Here is an 18,411-nt window from a genome sequence, read left to right as displayed (position 1 = left end):
AGCATGGTGATTTAGACGAGGAGATTTACATGAGAAAACCCCCAGGTTACACTAAAGGTAAACCTCAACAAGTGTGCAAACTAGTTAAGAGCCTTTATGGCCTTAAACAGGCTTCGAGGCAATGTCATTCAAAGTTCTCTTATTCTCTTATTGCTTTTGGGTTCAAGCAATCTAGAGCTAACTATAATCTCTTCACTAAAGCATATGGTACCTCTTTTACTGCATTATTAGTGTATGTTGACGACATTATTGTTGCTAGAAATTGTACACATTCTATTGCTTATCTCAAAAACTTTATGCACACTAAGTTTAAGATAAAAGATCTTGGTTACTTGCATTACTTTCTCGGTTTAGAGGTTGCATGATCCTCTAAAGGAATACATTTGTGTCAACGAAAGGAAGCATTGGACATACTTTCAGATTTGGGTTCTCTTGGATGTAAGCCACTCAAATTGCCTCTTGAACAAAACTTTAAGTTGAGTAAAGATTCTGGGCAGCCTTTTTTAGATCCAAGTCTATATCGAAGACTTGTTGGACGTTTTTTGTATCTAACGATCACAAGACTTGATATAAGCTTCACTATCCAGAAATAGTTTCTTGTAGCTATATATCTTGTACTCTGTTCTATGGAATAATATACAGAAAAATTACATTTGACATGATATCAGAGCATGTTCTTGGGTTCCCTGGTTCTTGATTAGGCAGGGGTCCAAATTGCTCAGCATCCATGGCTGACTCCACCGAAACTATCCTTGACAATCTGACATAAAAAATAACGAAGGTCTTGACAAGGGCCTAGACCTCTTCATCACCTATCACTGATTCACCGATGGTTCCAATAAGCATCAAGTTGGATGGTTCCAACTATGGATTATGGTCCCAGGTTGTTGAGATGTACATCTCAGGAAATAACAAACTGGGATATATAAATGGAGACTACCTCCCACCACCAGAAACCGACCCATCATTCCTTAAGTGGTGCTAAGAATGCCATGGTGAAAGGATGGTTGATAAACTCAATGGACTATTCCTTGGTCGTGAACTTTATTCGCAACCCAACGATTAAGCAGGTTTGGGACTCTACTGCCACAACATACTTTGATGGAACTGACACCTCGCAGGTATATGATCTCAGATGTCATGTATCTCGGATGAAACAAGCAGGCAGATCTATAGAAAAATACTATAACAATCTACAGGATTTGTGGTGAGAGATCGATTTTCGTCATCCAAATCCAATGGAATGTGCAACCGACATACAAAGCTGCAACTCAATTCTACAGGAGGAGCGTGTGTACATTTTCTCGACGGACTAGATGATCGACTGGATAATGTTCGGAGCAATGTCCTACAATTGAAACCTTTCCCTTCAGTTGAGCAGGCATATGCTCACATTTGAAGGGAAGATATCCGACAATCTGTGATGGCATCGAGAATGGAGGCAGTGGCTAGTGGTGCTGTTATGGCCATCAAAGGCATGAAATTTGGTCAGTCACACGCTTTGGTGAAGTCTGGATCATTCTCATGATCCAAGGGTCACTCTGATAGGAATAAGTGCTCTCACTGTGGGAGTACAAAACATACCCAGGACACCTGCTTCAAACTGCATGGCTACCCAGACTGCTGGCATGAATTACAAGCCCGAAAGAAACGAGATGCTCCTGTGATTGAAGACGTCACGGGTCGAGCAGCGGTGGCTATTGCTGAATCTCAATGGTCCCTTATTCTTGTGGCAGAGCTTCCCACTTCAGTCCCAAATCAAGGTAACTATGGTCAAGTTTTTTGTAGCTCTACTTCTGAGTATGATGGTGCCTGGATTATTGACTCCGGAGCGACGGACCATATGACATTTGATCCAAATGACTTCTCCAACACAACTCAACCGAGAAGGACTTGCATTGCCAATACCAATGGGGCAACTTATCCAGTCACAAGGGTTGGAATCGTGTCCCTATCTCTCTCTCTATCTTTATCTCACACACTTCTTGTTCCATTTCTTTCAAATAAGTTGATGTATGTGAGTCAAGTTATTGAAGAGCTTAATTGTGTCGTACTGATATACTCTACTTTTTGTCTTCTTCAGGATGTTCTCAACAAGGAGATTACTGGGCGTGGTACTAAAGGGGACTGTATTACTTGGATGACTTCAGCCTGGGCAGAGGAAATCACACACACCATCAAACCAGTAGCAAAGAAAGGCAGATTTGGCTATGGCATAGGCGCTTGGGGCATCCATCATTTGGATATCTATGACATTCATTCCTAAATTTATTTTCATGTTTGCAGAATGTAGACTTTAAATGTGATACATGTATCATGGCTAAAAGCCAAGGAGTTTCTTATCTAGTTAGCTTGAATAAAACTACTACGATGTTTGCCTTGATTCACTTCGATGTGTGGGGACCATCCCCGATAACTACTTCCTCTGGTTACTGTTGGTTTGTAATTTTTGTAGATGATTGCACTCGAATGACGTGGCTCTACCAGCTGAAAACCAAAGACGAGGTTTTCATTGTTTTTCAAGCCTTTCATGCCATGATTTAGACTCAATTCTCCTCCAAGATAAAAATTATTCATTCTGATAATGGTGGCGCATTCATCAACCAAAGATTTCAAGCCTATTTCCAACAACATGGTCTCCTCCATGAGACATCATGCTCTCAGAGCCCCCAACAAAATGGTGTCGCCGAGAGGAAAAATCAGCACATTCTAGAAACATCTCGTGCTTTACTTATTGGAGCAAAGGTTTTGAGTTGCCATTGGGGGGATGATGTTGCTACTGCCGTGTACTTAATCAACCGTATGCCATGTAAAATTCTACACTTCAAAAAACCCCTTACAGATCCTCTCTACTCATATATCCCTACCTACCATATTGATGCTTCCTCAAAAAATTTTCGGGTGTGTTGCCTTTGTCCATCTCCACAAGAATCAACGTACCAAATTGGATCCATGTGCAGTTAGGTGCTTATTTTTGGGATATGGTTTACATAAAAAAGGCTTCCGGTGCTATGATCCCACTGCCAACCGAACCTATATCACCATGGACGTTACTTTCCTTGAGTCAAAGAATTTTTATTCTTAACTAGTACCCAATTCTTCCCTTTAGGGGGCGACTCAAGTGGAAGAGCCGAATTGGCTGATGGCTCTGAATTGTCCTGCAGATGAGCATGGAATTGAAAATAGAGAGGTCGAACCGCAAGATGATTCACCAGAAAATGAACATGCAAAATTGAGAATTGAAGAACTTGAAAATGAAGAGGCTAGAAATGGAGAACCGGAAAATACAGAGTCCCCCCACTCCTCAGTACCCGAAGACCCTTCTCCTCCTGAGAATGTCCCTGAGGCAAGTACTCCTACTGCACCTTTACATGCTAATGTTCTAGATTCGTCTACTGGTTATGTGTTGCCTTTCAGACACAACCGTGGGAAACCGCCAAACAAATACTCTTTAGATGAGGAAGAAAGAAAGTCCAAGAACCCAATTGCAAATTATGTGTCTACTCAAAATCTGTCTGAGCCTTTCAAGACTTTCACTCAAACACTATCCTCCTGCCATATTCCCGGTAGTGTTGAGAAGGCATTATCCGATCCAAAGTGGGCTCAAGCAATACAAGAAGAACTATAAGCCTTAAAGAAAAATAACACCTGCAAGTTGGTCCCATTACCAGAAGGAAAGAAGACAATGGGATGCAAATGGGTGTTCTTTATAAAATACAAGGCTGATGGATCAATTGACCGATACAAGACGAGACTCGTGGCGAAGGGGTTTACTCAAATGTATGGAGTAGACTATTTAGAAACCTTCTCACCAGTAACCAAACTGAATACTGTTAGAGTCTTATTATCTCTTGTAGCAAATTTGGACTAGCCACTACACCAACTCGACGTGAAGAACACTTTCCTTCACGGTGACCTTGACGAGGAGATGTACATAGACATTCCGCCAGGATATACAAGATCCGCTAAGACAAAAATTGTTTGTAAATTGGAGAAGGCATTGTATGGACTAAAACAGTCACCGCGAGTGTGGGTTGGCCGATTTAGTTCAGCTATGAGGAAGTATAGCTATCACCATAGTAATTTTGACCATACTCTCTTCCTGAAACTCCAACAAGGCAAGCTGACAACATTAATCGTCTATATGGATGACATGATAATTATGGGGGATGATGCCAAGGAGATCTCGAGGCTACAATAACAATTGTCTACTGAGTTTAAAATGAAGAACTTGGGAGGGCTTAAGTACTTTCTAGGAATAAAGGTGGCAAGATCTGAAAGGGGCATATTTCTCTCTCAACGGAAATATGTACTAGACTTATTAACGGAAGTGGGATTACTAGAGTGCAAACCCGTGGATACGCGGATTGTGCAGAACCATAGGCTTGGGGAATATTCGGACCAAGTGCAAGTTGATAAGGTGAGGTATCAAAGACTAGTGGGGAAGCTCATTTACTTATCTTACACTCGCCCGGACATTGCTTACGCCGTAAGTGTAGTAAGCCAATTTATGCATAGCCTTAGTGAAGACCATATGGATGCCGTAATTCGAATCCTCTGCTATCTAAAGTCATCACCAAGAAGAGGATTAATGTTTCTCCAAGAATGACCATCTGAATATTGAAGGGTACACGGATGCGGACTGGGCAGGGAATATCTTGGATAGAAAGTCTACCTCAAGCTACTTTACATTCCTGGGAGGAAACTTAGTTACATGGAGGAGTAAAAAGCAGAAGGTAGTGGCATTGTCCAACGTTGAAGCTGAGTTCCGAGGCATGGCAAAAAGATTGTGTGAACTCCTTTTTAGAAGCTTGCTAACAGAGGTCGGTTTTCCTCTTGGTTCTGCAATGAATTTATTCTGTGATAATAAGGCTGCAATCGACATATCCCACAACCCAATTCAACACGATCGCACCAAGCATGTCGAGGTGGATCAACATCTTATCAAACAGAACCTGGAAGAGAAGATTATTCAGTTTTCTTTCGTTAAGTTTGAAGATCAGTTGGCTGACATGCTTACCAAGGCAGTTTCCAGTAGAAGTTTCAATGACTCACTTGACAAGTTAAGCGTTAGAGATATCTACACACCAACTTGAGGGGGAGTGTTGGCGTGAGTCATGTAATTAGCCAGCTATAGAAATATGAGATATAGGAATCCCTTCAATCAAGGGTCAAACATCATTATAGCCGTAGATACCATATAGACAAAGAATAACTTCCAAAAATAGTTTCTTGTATCTATATATCTTGTACTCTGTTCTATGGAATAATATACAGAAAAATCACGTTTGACAAAAACAGCTCCTGGTCAGGGAATATTGCTGCCCTCCACATCTTAGTTACAACTTAGAGCCTATTGTGATTCAGATTGGGTCTCGCGCCCCAACACATGCAGATCCGTCACAGGTTATTGTATTTTTCTTGGACACTCTCTTGTTTCTTGGAAAATAAAGAAACAAACAGTGGTCTCTCGCTCCTCAGCTGAAGCTGAGTATCGTTCCATGGCATCCACCTGTTCTGAACTTACTTGGATCAGATTTTTACTAACTGATTTGCAGGTCTCACATCCACAAAGTGCCTTGCTTTATTGTTACAATCAAGCAGCTTTACATATCGTCGCTAGTCCCGTATTTCACGAAAAAATAAAACACAGAGTTGAATTGTCACCTCATTTGAGACAAGATTCAAGAAGGCAGTATCATCACCTCTTATGTACTCTCACAAGCTCAATTGGCAGACATCTTCACAAAAGTATTGCCTATCCATGTCCTTCTGCACTTGTCTAAGATGGAAGTAATTAATCTCTACTCTCCATCTTACGAGATTGTACATTAGTGCTTTATTCCTACTTTTCAACTGCTTAGAGTCGCTGCTCACTTCACTCAATAGCAATACACTTTTCGGTGAAAAGGACCCCATTTTGGATTTCGCTATTGAACTGAGGACTGCAACTAGGCCAAGTGTTGCAGTCAACAGTACAAAGACCTCAAATTAAAGCCGCAGATTGCAGACACTGATTATAACTATTAGGTACAAAGAATATTCTTGTCTAATAGCAAGTGATTACACGTCTCATGTTCTTCTCCGATCAAAACCTATTGAAAGAAGAGTACTGCCACTATCAAAAATTGCAGATTGTAATAGAAATACGTATAATTAATTATCGAATACTCTTTAGTAGTTCAAATGTTGCAGAAAGAAACTTGCATGCAAGCTTTTCGAGGAAATGAGGAAAAAAGAAAAAGAAAAAAAAGAGTAAAATCAGGATGTTAAATCCACATTTGACCGGAAAACAGAGAAATATAATATTATAATCAGGGCTTGGGCACGTCATGGCGAACAAAGGCAATATGTGTGGCTTCGATTCATTAATTTAAATTTTAATAAAATTACGAGGTACCCTTTTTTATAAAAATAAAAAGCAATCAATTGGAACTATTAGAAATTACGAGGTCTCATTTTTTATCCTTAGAAAGATTAACGATGTGATTTGATTGATACATAGCATTTTTAGCCAACTAGAGAGATGTAAGTAGTACATGATCTACCGTTAATTTTATACCGATAAATTAAATTAACGGGGTATCAATTAATTGTGAATTTGTTAAAGTTTATAAAAGTTAAAAATTGTAAATTGTAAAAACGTAAGAATTCATGAATTAATGCTCAATAAAAAGGAAGAATTGCCGATATTTGTTATGAAAATGATAATTTCTTACTAAATTGAGTTATTTTTATCGTAAATAACTTATCATAATTCATTATTATTTATAGTGTCTTCTCTGACAAGAGCCTTTTTTAAAGAAAAAAAATCTCTTAGATGTCCCTAGACTCTACTTATTTATAATCGAGGGCTTTAACTTTCTAATATTATTGATCTCATTTCTTGGAGTAGTACTCCATGTTAAACAAACATATCTAAAACATTAGCTAGAATGGCGCCAAGGAAGATTCCTGATCCCCACATACTGATATTAGGGGAACCCTTTTACCCCCTGTATGAATCCTTTCTCTTTTCTTCAAAATCGTTGGGGCCAGGCACCAATCTTCTTTTGGATTTGTCCATAAGACTATTCATCCGGGCTAGTCCAGAACCTAGATAACCATATTTCGGTTACAGTTTTCAAAATCCACATTTCAAAACCCGGATTTATTTGATCTAAGCCGGGTATGAAACCTGGGTTCTAGGTTTATTAAAAAAAAAAAAAACTTCAACCTTAAGTTAAAAAAAAATATTGATTTTTTTTGTTTTACATGCATTTAGTTAAAAAAGGTAATTAGTTGTTTTTAACTTTATTTATTTTTTAAATAAAATTTAATTTTCTATTTTAATATATTTTTATTATTATAGACAATGTTCAATGCATTAGTATTATGGTTTTCAACATGACCTCTTAAAAAACCTTCAATAAAATATAGACTTTTATATAAAAGAAATTATGCTTTTCAACAAAAATTATTCTTGAAAAAATTGAAATAAAATATAGGCTTTTAGACAAGATTTTCAACATTTATTTTTTCATGAAAAGAAAAATTAATAACATATAAGATTTTGTGAAAAAAAAAAAATCCGAGTACAATCAGAAACTCAATTCCGTCCAGGCTCCAGTCCGGGTTGATCCGGGTTCCGAATTGAATTTTAAATCCGAGTTCCGGCTCAGGTATACCTGGATACCTAGAACGAAACCTAAGTGAACAGTCCTACTTGTCCATAGTTGTGAACCATCTCATAGATGGGAGGGATGCTCTACCCTCGTTGCTCGTGGCCACCATATGAAAGGAGAAAGGATCGTTCTCCACCTAGCTAGCAAGGATGGCTCACAATCATCTTGGAAAGGGGAGGGATCCCTTCCCCTGTGAAATGATTGTGCTCTTGTTGATACAAATATAAAAGATTAAATTTGTCATTTTCTTTTATCTTAATTTTTTAGAACAATTAATGATTTCACAGTGTCAGAGCAAAGATTATAGTTCGAGTCCTGACTCTATACTTCACTTCACTTAATTAAATATTGCATATGTTGTGATTACTTAATTTGTCAGTTTTTATTATCTTAAATTTTTGGAACAAGTGATAAGTTTACACCAGATTCATAAAGGGTTGATGCAACCACCCATGAACTTCCTTTCATATTTTAGTTATAGTTTTTAAATTTTTTTTTTTGTTTCAGACCTATTTGATTTAAACTTTTTAGCTGATATGAATTATAAAAAACCTAACCATTCAATTAATTAAAAACGTGACAAAAGTCAACTTTTTTAACTTGATAACATTTTATCACTGGGGCGCCAAACCTCATGGAACTACAAAGATAACCCGGCCAGCACGTTAAGCTATAGTTTTTTATGACACATCTTTAAGTTTGATTTTTCTGCTTCCTGTTATACTATTGCTCGATATGATCGATATCCCCAGTATGTCGTATATTTGATGATTAGAACAATATTGTGATTTTAGTAGGTATGGCAATTTGTGTTCGTGAGTTATGTTCGTATTGTCTCAAGTCATAAGTATTAAACTATATGAGTCAATCCGAACAGAACCCGTTTAATTAAATGGCTCAAATCTTAAAATTTAACATGATCCATATAAATAACGGGTGATCCGATCAAGCTCTCTTAACCTATTAATTAGTAATTAACTTTTATTGAATTAACTTGAACATGACCCATTTAACTGCTTCAACTCATTTAACCCATTTCATATAAATGGGTTGAGTTGATCCGTATATTTATTTTTTAACCCAAATAATATAATTTTATATATAATATAATAATATTTTTATATAAGGATAACTATATAAATCATTCACAATTACAACTGAATTTATGATAAAATATTTTATTATCAATATCCAAACAAATAACATATAAGAAAATCAATATTTTCATAAAATGAAATTACATATTAAGACATATAAATCTAAATATTTATAAAATATGAAAATAGAATTTATTCATGTTATACATGTTAGAGTTTCGCGGGTTGACCCACAATTGACCCGTTTATTAATTGTGTCTTATCGGTTCAATTCATTTTGATCACCTATCAAATCCAAATATGCTTATTTCCTATTGTGTTCGTGTCAAATTCCCGGTAATCAATACATTGCCACAACTAGAATTTAGCTATAGTATTGGAGGAAAATTCTTCTCATCAGTCGGTTTTCCCATTTTACACCCCCACACCAGAGCACTAGCATTGGTTTCTTTATATATATCTTCAAAGTCACATATTTTGAAGATTGATTTTGCATATCAAGAAAAACTCTCACATTGGATTATGCATCTTTGAACTACATAATAATAAAATATTTTTATTTTTTATTTTTTCTTAACATTATTATTTTTATATATTTTACAATTAGCATCATGTGCTCAAAAATATCAATTACATATATCTAAATATTACCGATTTCATATATCAAAATGACCAATTTTATCAATAAATATTAATATGTATTAAAAAACACTTTGTATCATCAACTTAATACAAATTTCATATATTAAAATCATCTTAATACAAATTTTATAAAGTTGATTTTAATGGGTAGGAGAGAGAAAAAACAGTAAAATAATGTTTGGAGAGTGAATAGTATTTCTTATTCATAACTATGCAAAATTTTAAAGATGTATAATTTAATATAGACCAATTGAGAGATATATTATGTAAATATGAAGATGGATATGAAGATGCATAAACCGGTAATGCTCTAAAGCGTCATGGGCCGGATTCACTACCAGAAGACGAAGGAAAAAAAAAAAAAGACCAGCTCCCGAACACTCCTCTCCTCCCCTCCCCTTTTCTCCCCTTTTACAAGAAAGTGTGCTAGGATTGTGAAGGAGCATAGGGCTAGGTTCTACATCATGAGGCGCTGCATCACCATGCTCATCTGTTGGAGAGACTACAGCGATTCCTAAAAGAGCTAAGGGAAAGATAGAGGGTTAGAAGAATAAAGTTCTCTCTTTTTTTCTTTGTCTTTCTACGAGATTGTTCTTGGGTTTGGACAAAACCCCCAGTTTAGGCTTTTCTTGGCGTCCAAGGAGGAAGAGATCAAAGTCGTATACTCGTGCATATTTTTTTCCCCTTATTTAATGATTTTTTTGTTAGATTTTTTTGAGCTCTGAATCTCCTTTACTATAGACGGTTTCTTGATGTTGCTGTTGCATTCTTCGTGTTATACGCCTGAAAATAGATCGAGGTTGAAATTGAAAGAGAGAGAATGATTCGAATGAAAGCTCAAAACGAGCGTTTCTATAAGGAGAAAAGAAAAAAAAAGTCCATGGGGTGTACAGTTACTGATCTATAGCAAATCTCAATATAGAAAGAGTAGTACCAATGGTTGAGTCGTACGTACGTGTGAAAAAGCCATAATGCTTTGGACTTGGGAGATATTGACCTGCTATCTAACTATATATATATATATATATATATACACACACACACACACACACACATACAGATATATACATGCATCCAAATTGCATGGCACGCAACAAAATAAAAGAAAGAAACCAAGCTGGTTTGTAGTACTTATGAAAATTGTTATTTGTATTAGGTTAATGCAGGTTTTACCACGTCGCATGAAAGACCAAACACGAGGTAGGAAAATTTATGGAAAGGGAATCGGTCAGGTTGGTCAGCCAATAGGCTGAGTCCAGTCACCTAGTCAGTCAATCTGTATTTAATTAATTTTTATTTTTTTCTATTTTTTTGCTGTATGAAATGACCCCTTCTTTACGTACATGAGCTATCGTTTTGGAGAGCATAAATAGGACTAGAGAGCCTCTATACACCAGCATTCTCAACCTGCTTCGAAAAACCTGAGAGAAAACCCTGTTCAATCCCATGGCTTCCTTAAAGGCTTCAACTTTGCTATTACCTTCATTTTCTTCTTCTTCTTCTTCGTCTTCATATTGTTGTTCCATGAAACTTAATGATGCTATTAACGCCCCAAAGCTTCCAAAAGTTCGTTTCTCGGTTCCCAAAATAGCAATGAGAAAGCTGGTTGACGAAATGAACAGAAGGGTCGACGAGTTCACAAACAGGGTCCCAATAGAAAACATCAACCTCACTTCCACACCGACTGCCAATGATATTGTTGAATCAAGCAACTCCACCTCTTTTGCCGCCACCCAACTCCATGCCATCTTAGAGGCCGTGGCTGACAGAGTGGAAATGCACACCAACGTTGGACAGCAGCGTGATAACTGGAACACCCTTCTTCTGAACTCCATCAACATGATAACCCTTGCTGCTGCAGCCATGGTGGGTGCTGCAGCGATTGGTGGCTCCGGAATGCCCCTTTTGGCTCTGAAATTGTCGGCCACTCTCTTGTATGCTGCAGCCGCGGGGATGTTGCTTGTGATGAACAAGATTCAGCCTTCACAACTTGCAGAGGAGCAACGCAATGCTACAAGATTGTTCAAGCAGCTCCGGAGCCAAATCCAAACTATGCTCGCTCTTGGGACTCCAACTCAAGAAGATGTGGAGGACGTGATGGAAAGGGTTTTGGCCCTTGACAAAGCCTACCCACTTCCAATGCTAGGAGCAACGCTTGACAAATTCCCCGCAAAGTTTGAGCCAGCTACTTGGTGGCCTTCCCATCAACTGATCATCCAAATGGAAAATGAATCACATGAAGGAAAACAGCTAGAGACAAATGGATGGAGTGAGGAACTTGAAGCAGAAATGCGAGAGATCATGGAGGTGGTGAAGAGAAAGGACAGTGAAGACTATGAAAGGCTAGGAAACCTGGTGTTGAAGATCAACAAGATCTTGGCCGTATCAGGTCCATTACTCACAGGCATTGCGGCTGTCGGCTCGGCTTGCGTTGGTAATGTGGCATGGGCTGCAGTAGTAGCCTTGAGTGCTGGGGCGTTAGCTACCACTGTCAATACTTTCCAACATGGTGGGCAAGTTGGGATGGTGTTTGAGATGTATAGAAACGCCGGTGGCTTTCTCCGGCTATTGAAAGAAACAATCGAAGAGGCACTTGAGGAAAAAGACTTGGAGAGAAGAGAAAACGGAGAGTTGTTTGAAACGAAGGTGACTCTGCAACTGGGAAGAAGCGTGTCACAGCTCAGAGATCTTGCAAGAAAGTCAGCTTCTTGCCGTATAGATGGAACTGCCATGGATGAATTCGCTAGCAAGCTCTTTTAGTTAGGATTCCATGCATAATATTAGCATATATATTACTTTAACATGATGGTATTAAAGTTCTTAAGTTTCACTCGTGCTTAGACAATATTAAAACCAATTTTCTTAGTTTCCTGCGTATAAAATATATTCTTGAATTCATCAACCCTTTACAAGTAGTTGTTGAATAGTCAAGTTGCAGGCAAAACTAACATGACATCGACGATCGAACGCGGTTGATCATTCGGAGAGTTCTTCATGATCAATTGAACAAAGAAATTTATATATCGATTAGGTGAATATGGCGCTAAGATTGGACGACCGTGTTAAGACTTTTTTTTAGGTGTTGTCTTGTCTTGAAATTAATGGCTGGAATTGGCCCTGGAATTCGAAAGTCAGCTCAATTGAAAACTCAGTACGACTGTCGTGATCGTCGTATATATACTCTCTTTTCAATGAAAATGATCCTCGACTTGCATGGGTCAACACCCAAGCAATAACCACTATACGTGAACGTAATACCATTTCACAGAGACTTGAAAATAGCAAAATTTAATGTGTTCTATCATTGTCTAAAAATCTAAACAATATATATAAGCTGGACTCACATATCAAATCAAGAAAATATTTTAATTGAAATATTACGACGATTAGTTTCTTGCCGTTTAAAATGACACAAATGAGGACAAAATCTTGTCATGACAATTTCCGTTTAAATGCGTCTGATTTTTCCTGAATATAGTTTTAGGCCGTATTGGGTGCATGGTTAATTAAAAGACAAGGGTCCTAAAAAAACTAAAAAAAAATTATTCTTATCAGTAATTATTTACTATCTTATACTTCACACTCTATGAAAAACATATCCACACTTTGAAAAAAAAAAGTTGTAGGTATGAGGTGTGGAAGTAAATAGTGACTAATGAGTAGAATTTCTCAAAAACTAAAGAAAAATTATATTCATAAGCCTCACATACCACACGCCACTTTTTTTGTTATTTTTTTAATTTTTTTCTCTTACCAATTGTGTGGTATATGGATGATGAATAGAAGAATTCAATTATTTTAAGAAGAATAAAATCAAAAAAAAAATTAAAAATAAAGAAATAAAAGAAAATATAGTGTGTGGAGTTTATGAATAGCAAAGCTCAAACTAAATATATGACTTCTCTTTACAACTCAAATACTCGAGATATAAATCTTCTTATTAAATCCAAAATAGGAAAACAATTAGGTCTGATTTAGTTTAACAAATATTTGAAATCATGTCATCTCATTTTAATATTCAAACACCATTTAAACGCATATTTTTCAATTTCAAATTTTTAATTTTTTCTTATAATCATTAGAACTTTCCAAAACTTTCAAACAAAATACAAAAAATAATTTAACTTTTTCAAATCTCAAAACAAAAATTATATTAAAAGATTATATTTTAACACTATTTTAACTTTATAATTTTTTTTATTCAATTTTTTTTCTCTCCTTTTTTGAAACTCCATAAAAATCTTATCTCAAACTATTTTAATATTATTTACAAATTATCTTACTACTATTTATAGATTTCTCATCTCATTTCATCTATATCACGATTGTAGTCACCTTAATAAGTGTAAAAATTAATATTTATGGCGGTACCGGCCAATACAAGCCGTATCGTCCAACTTGGACTCAATCCAATGAAAGAAGCCTAAAGAGTCGACCCAAATTAAGTTGCTTTAAACCAGTTCGAATGCTATATCTTCTTATCTCTCATTAAGATTGTTTTAAACCTTTATGACATAATTCTTGTTGGAAGAGCCCATGTCTTCGGTAATTAAAGGGTTCACTATGTATGCTCTGCGAATCATTCTAGCAAGTATGGACTTCATAATGAAAGGAACAAAACATAATATTACATTCCACCTCGTACTTCGTGCCGATGGTAATTGGAAGATGGAATAATCGACAAGAAGTCAAGTTTATAAAAAAGATGTCGAAAAGGAACGGATCAGAAAATTCTGAAGTTGACATACCAGAGTTGAATTAGGATGGCTTGTAGTATTTTGTTGGTACAAATGGCATTTTTGTGACAACCCCATCATAGGACTTTCCTCGAATTACAATCTTAACTTTGGTGCCTGCCTTGTGTGACCCAGATATCACATACCCCATTGCTATATTCTTCTTAAGGCAGGGGCTAAATCCTCCACTGGTGACTTCCCCAATGCCCTTTCCTTTATCATCCTGAATCTCACTGTGGCTTCTGGGAGGTGGCCCTGAAGAGAAAACCCCAACACGCCTGACTGATGGACCCTCTTCAAGTTGCTTAAGTATCACCTCGGCACCTAGAAAACCACCTTCAGCTCTTCTTCTCTTCCCTATGGCCCATGTGAGTCCTGCCTCAACAGGAGTTACATGTTGTTCCATATCGTTACCATATAAACAGAGCCCAGCTTCAAGTCGGAGGACTGTCTCTAGCTCCCAGACCGGTCAACCTTACCTTCCCTTCAGATTTCTCCAAGATTGCTTTGGCAAGATCCACTGCATGCTCTGAAGGAACAGAGATTTCAAAACCATCTTCACCAGTATACCTGAAAATCTCCGAGAAGAGGAAAGGCTAATCAACTATCAATCAGTATTTCTTTTTTTTTCCTTTATAATTATTTGGTGGGGGGGGGGGGGGGGGGGGGGGGGGATAGAAGCGTTGGATATGCGCCCGTGTTATTGATAAGCTTGGATTCGTTTTTTTTATCAGTTTTTTGTTGTGTAATAAGACAGAAAACGTCATAATAAATCCACTTTCATGAATATAAGTTCCTTGAAAGTTTGGATTTAACACTGCTTTGTTGTAATGTCAAACGAATGGGGACAGGAAAAGTTAGTCATACTTCCCTCCTGAGAGGCCTACAGCTTTGTATTCCTTTGGGATTGCAAGATCTGATTGTAGAGAGTGATTCTCTAATGATGGTTCAAGCCATTCAAGGAAAGAAAGAATCAGTAGCAATGCTGAGTAATCTCACCAAAGGCATCCAGGAGCTGATGAAGAGGTTTCCAAAATGTCAAATTCAACATGTGGGAAGGTTGGGCAATAATGCAGCCCATAAGCTTGCAAGAAATGCATGGAATGTTGAGGATATTAATGTATGGTGGGAATCTTACCCAGATTTTCTTTCTCAAATCATTTGGACTGATATTCATTTGTAATTGATCATTATCAATGAATTATGTTACTTTTGATATATAAAAAAAAAAAAAAAATGATATGAGACTGAACTATCACCGGCTAAAAATTCAGAAAGGACTTGGCATTTAGACTCTCACCGTGAAAGGTGAAATACTCCTAATTTTGGACTTGAGAAAAAGAAATAAATGAGAAAAAGAAATAAAAAGGAAACATACCCTGTCCTAGTTAGAAAGCAGTGCACTCCATTGATATCCAACATATGGAACTCCCCAAAGTATACCTTGCTCAAGTCTTCTTTTGTCAGGTGCTGAAGAACTGGGCCAGCCAATGGACCCTGCACCAGAAAAACCAAGGAAAACTATTTGTAAATTATGCATGTCATTTAACGGTATATTAAACTAGCTAAAGAAGCATTATCTTTTCGTCATAGTGCAAGTGTTAGCACCTTGCTTTCTAACAATCATGGCAATGTGGTTTGAATGACTTTCACAGAAATATAATCCAAGTTTTAATTGAACATCTAGTCTATTATCTCTGAGTTAGTGTAATTAAAAAACTTTCTTGCAAATATTTATATTTTGATATGGTTCAGAAGGAACATAAAGAGGAAGATAAAAGGAAGGAACAAAGGTAAAACACATGTATTGAAGGAACGGAGCATAAAGTAAGAACAAGCCAAGAGCTCAACCTGCGTAGCCTAAAGAACTACAGTGTATACAAAAAAAAAAAAAAAAAAAACAAGAACAAGTCTGCATTTTCCTGGGACCTATATAAAAAGCATTAAAATTTCAGCAGGTGACATGCATATTCCAAGGTAAGAAAATAATCAATCCGAGGAAAAACTAAGACAAGGAGGGAAAACATGGAAAGGGAAATCTAGGATTGACCTGGAGAGCTAGAAGTGACCTCTCATCATGGATGTGCCATGAGACATCCCCACCTTTGGCCTTGAATGCCTTCATATGCTCCTCAATGTGAGCCAGATCCTTATCCCTACACCCTGCATTGACGACCAGGTAAATGTGATCATCCTTCACCTTGGTTATCACTGAATCATCAATTGCTCCTCCCTTCTCATTTGTAAAGACAGTTAGCGTCCCGGTTCCAGGGGCAAGAGCAGCAACATCAGCAATGACAAGCTTTTCAAGGAAAGGTATGCAATCCTTTCCCTTGAGGCTCAGCCCACACATATGGGAGACATCAAAAAGGCTACCATTCTGCCTACAATTCAGAGTAGAATCCATGATTGAGTCCTTGTATTGAATGGGCATGCTCCACCCAGCAAAGGGCACCATCTTCCCGCCATTAACAACATGGAAGTCATGAAGAACTGTCTTTTTTAGCTCTGCTTCTGCAGAAAGGTATCGACGAGCAACAGTCTTCTTATCAGCCTGAGCAAGATGACGTGTTAATGATTGCCCAAGTTGCCACAAACCCCCTCCTCTCATCTTCTTAGCAGAGAATATCTGATGAATAAGAGGAAGTTTTAGACACAGATAGACATCAGAAGTGTCTCTAATAAAATGACAATGGCTTCTAAACAGAAACCAAACACTCACATAGATCTCCAAATCACACACAGAAACTCAACCTATCATCTCGAATCTAGATCTGAATAGTGTTTCTCCACAACCTTATTTCAGGAAGCAATCAATCACATAGATCTCCAAATCACACACAAAGAAAAAAGGTACAAACCCAGATGACACTGAATTTCAAAGAAAGAACGAAAGAGAAACACTGGGAAAGCACTTACAGAGATGGGTTCTCTTCGTCGTCCTCTGTTATCTCAAGAATAACCAAATCTAAATAAAAAGACTGTCTTTTATACATAAGTGTCTATTTATCTTATATATTTGTGGGTGTGTCAGTGCGTTAATAAGATGTGGGAAAATATTGGGAGGGTTGGTGGGTAAATCGAGTCGCATAGCGAGTGGAGGAAAGGGTCTCTCTTTCAGACGGAGACAGCCAACGAAACCCGATCGTTAGCGAGTGGTCGTAGCGCTACCAAACGACCTACCTCATCATGATCATCCCTCTCTCTCTCGCTCTCTCTCTCTCTCTCCCTTCTGATTATATCCGATCTGAGGTTGTCTTCTTTTTTGTTTTAAATAATTATTTCGAGTGTTTTCATCAGGAAATAATCCATTAAGGGTAACTTTGGTTATTAAATTACTATTAACTCATTTCAATTCATCATTATAATTTTTTTAAATTTTAATATAAAATATAATAAACAATTCAACTTTTCTAAGTTTTAAAATAATAATAATATTAAAAAATAATATTCTAATAATATTTTATCATCTCAACTCAATTCAACTCACTTCAATATCTAAACACACTCTAAAAGTTAATTTATAAAGCTCAGCTATACATCAGCCACACTCTCCATACACTTTACATGATTTTTTTTTTTAACTCAACACATTAGATGTGCTACGACTACAGCCAACAGTAGACTTATGTAAATAATTTTTCTAATTTATAATATACAAGATTACTAGGAGGTCAAAGTTATGTAAATTTGCACACTTGGAATCCAAGTTCGAAGTATTCTCAAATATTTTATAAATAATAATAAAAAAATAATGATAATTGAATAATAATGACAAGTAGGTAAAAAATAATAATAAATAATAGTGAGAATACTTCGTATTCTCAATATCCAAGCTAAAATCGCTTACAGAAGAACTACTTAAGTTAATTGAGATATTGCTTAAAATGTTGAAGGGCTATGCCGATGGCAGCTTGATATTTGCTATCATTATGTGAGATCGTGGTTGGTGGCTTTGTTTGGCAACCAAAATATGGCTGATGAATAGCCTTTCAAACTAAAAAAAAAAATTATATTTGTAAGTATTGGGATTAACGGGCTATTAAAAGGTTAAGTTAAAGTGAAATAGTAGAAGCAAATTAAAAGAAAAAATTAACAATCATACACAGAATAATTCGGCTTAATATAAGTCTACGTCTACTGGCAGAGTTGATCTCAATGAATTCACTATTAACAAAGGTGTAGGACAAGAAATTAATCACAAAATCATTAATCCCAAAGCCACAATACACCTAATAGACTGATCTCGGGATTCTCTCTCTCTCTCTCTCT

General features: G+C 36.8%; 2 protein-coding genes across 2 annotated transcripts; one reads left to right on the top strand and one right to left on the bottom strand.

Annotated features, from left to right (window-relative positions):
- Positions 1 to 10,823: 10,823 nt before the first annotated feature.
- LOC121268251 (probable F-box protein At4g22030) lies at positions 10,824 to 12,233 on the top strand. The gene has a single exon (XM_041172432.1). It carries the CDS (start codon positions 10,850 to 10,852, stop codon positions 12,161 to 12,163), a length of 1,314 nt encoding a protein of 437 aa, XP_041028366.1. The 5' UTR covers positions 10,824 to 10,849; the 3' UTR covers positions 12,164 to 12,233.
- Positions 12,234 to 14,009: 1,776 nt separating this feature from the next.
- Positions 14,010 to 17,275, bottom strand: LOC121268255 (aminomethyltransferase, mitochondrial-like). Its single transcript, XM_041172436.1, is given in 5 exon segments — positions 14,010 to 14,584; positions 14,586 to 14,709; positions 15,518 to 15,636; positions 16,190 to 16,768; positions 17,059 to 17,275. Coding segments are annotated over 4 exon segments (1,227 nt in total). The 5' UTR covers positions 16,751 to 16,768; positions 17,059 to 17,275; the 3' UTR covers positions 14,010 to 14,161.
- Between the last annotated feature and the right edge of the window lie 1,136 nt (positions 17,276 to 18,411).

This window comes from Juglans microcarpa x Juglans regia, chromosome 5S (assembly GCF_004785595.1).
Source record: "Juglans microcarpa x Juglans regia isolate MS1-56 chromosome 5S, Jm3101_v1.0, whole genome shotgun sequence".
In the NCBI taxonomy this organism is placed as follows: Eukaryota; Viridiplantae; Streptophyta; class Magnoliopsida; order Fagales; family Juglandaceae; genus Juglans; species Juglans microcarpa x Juglans regia.
The sequence above is the reverse complement of the archived record's forward strand: the minus strand, read 5'-3'. Positions and strand labels throughout refer to the sequence as shown.

Excerpts from the sequence above, each read along its gene's own strand:
- LOC121268251 (XM_041172432.1), top strand. The coding sequence starts at position 10,850 with ATGGCTTCCTTAAAGGCTTCAACTTTGCTATTACCTTCATTTTCTTCT.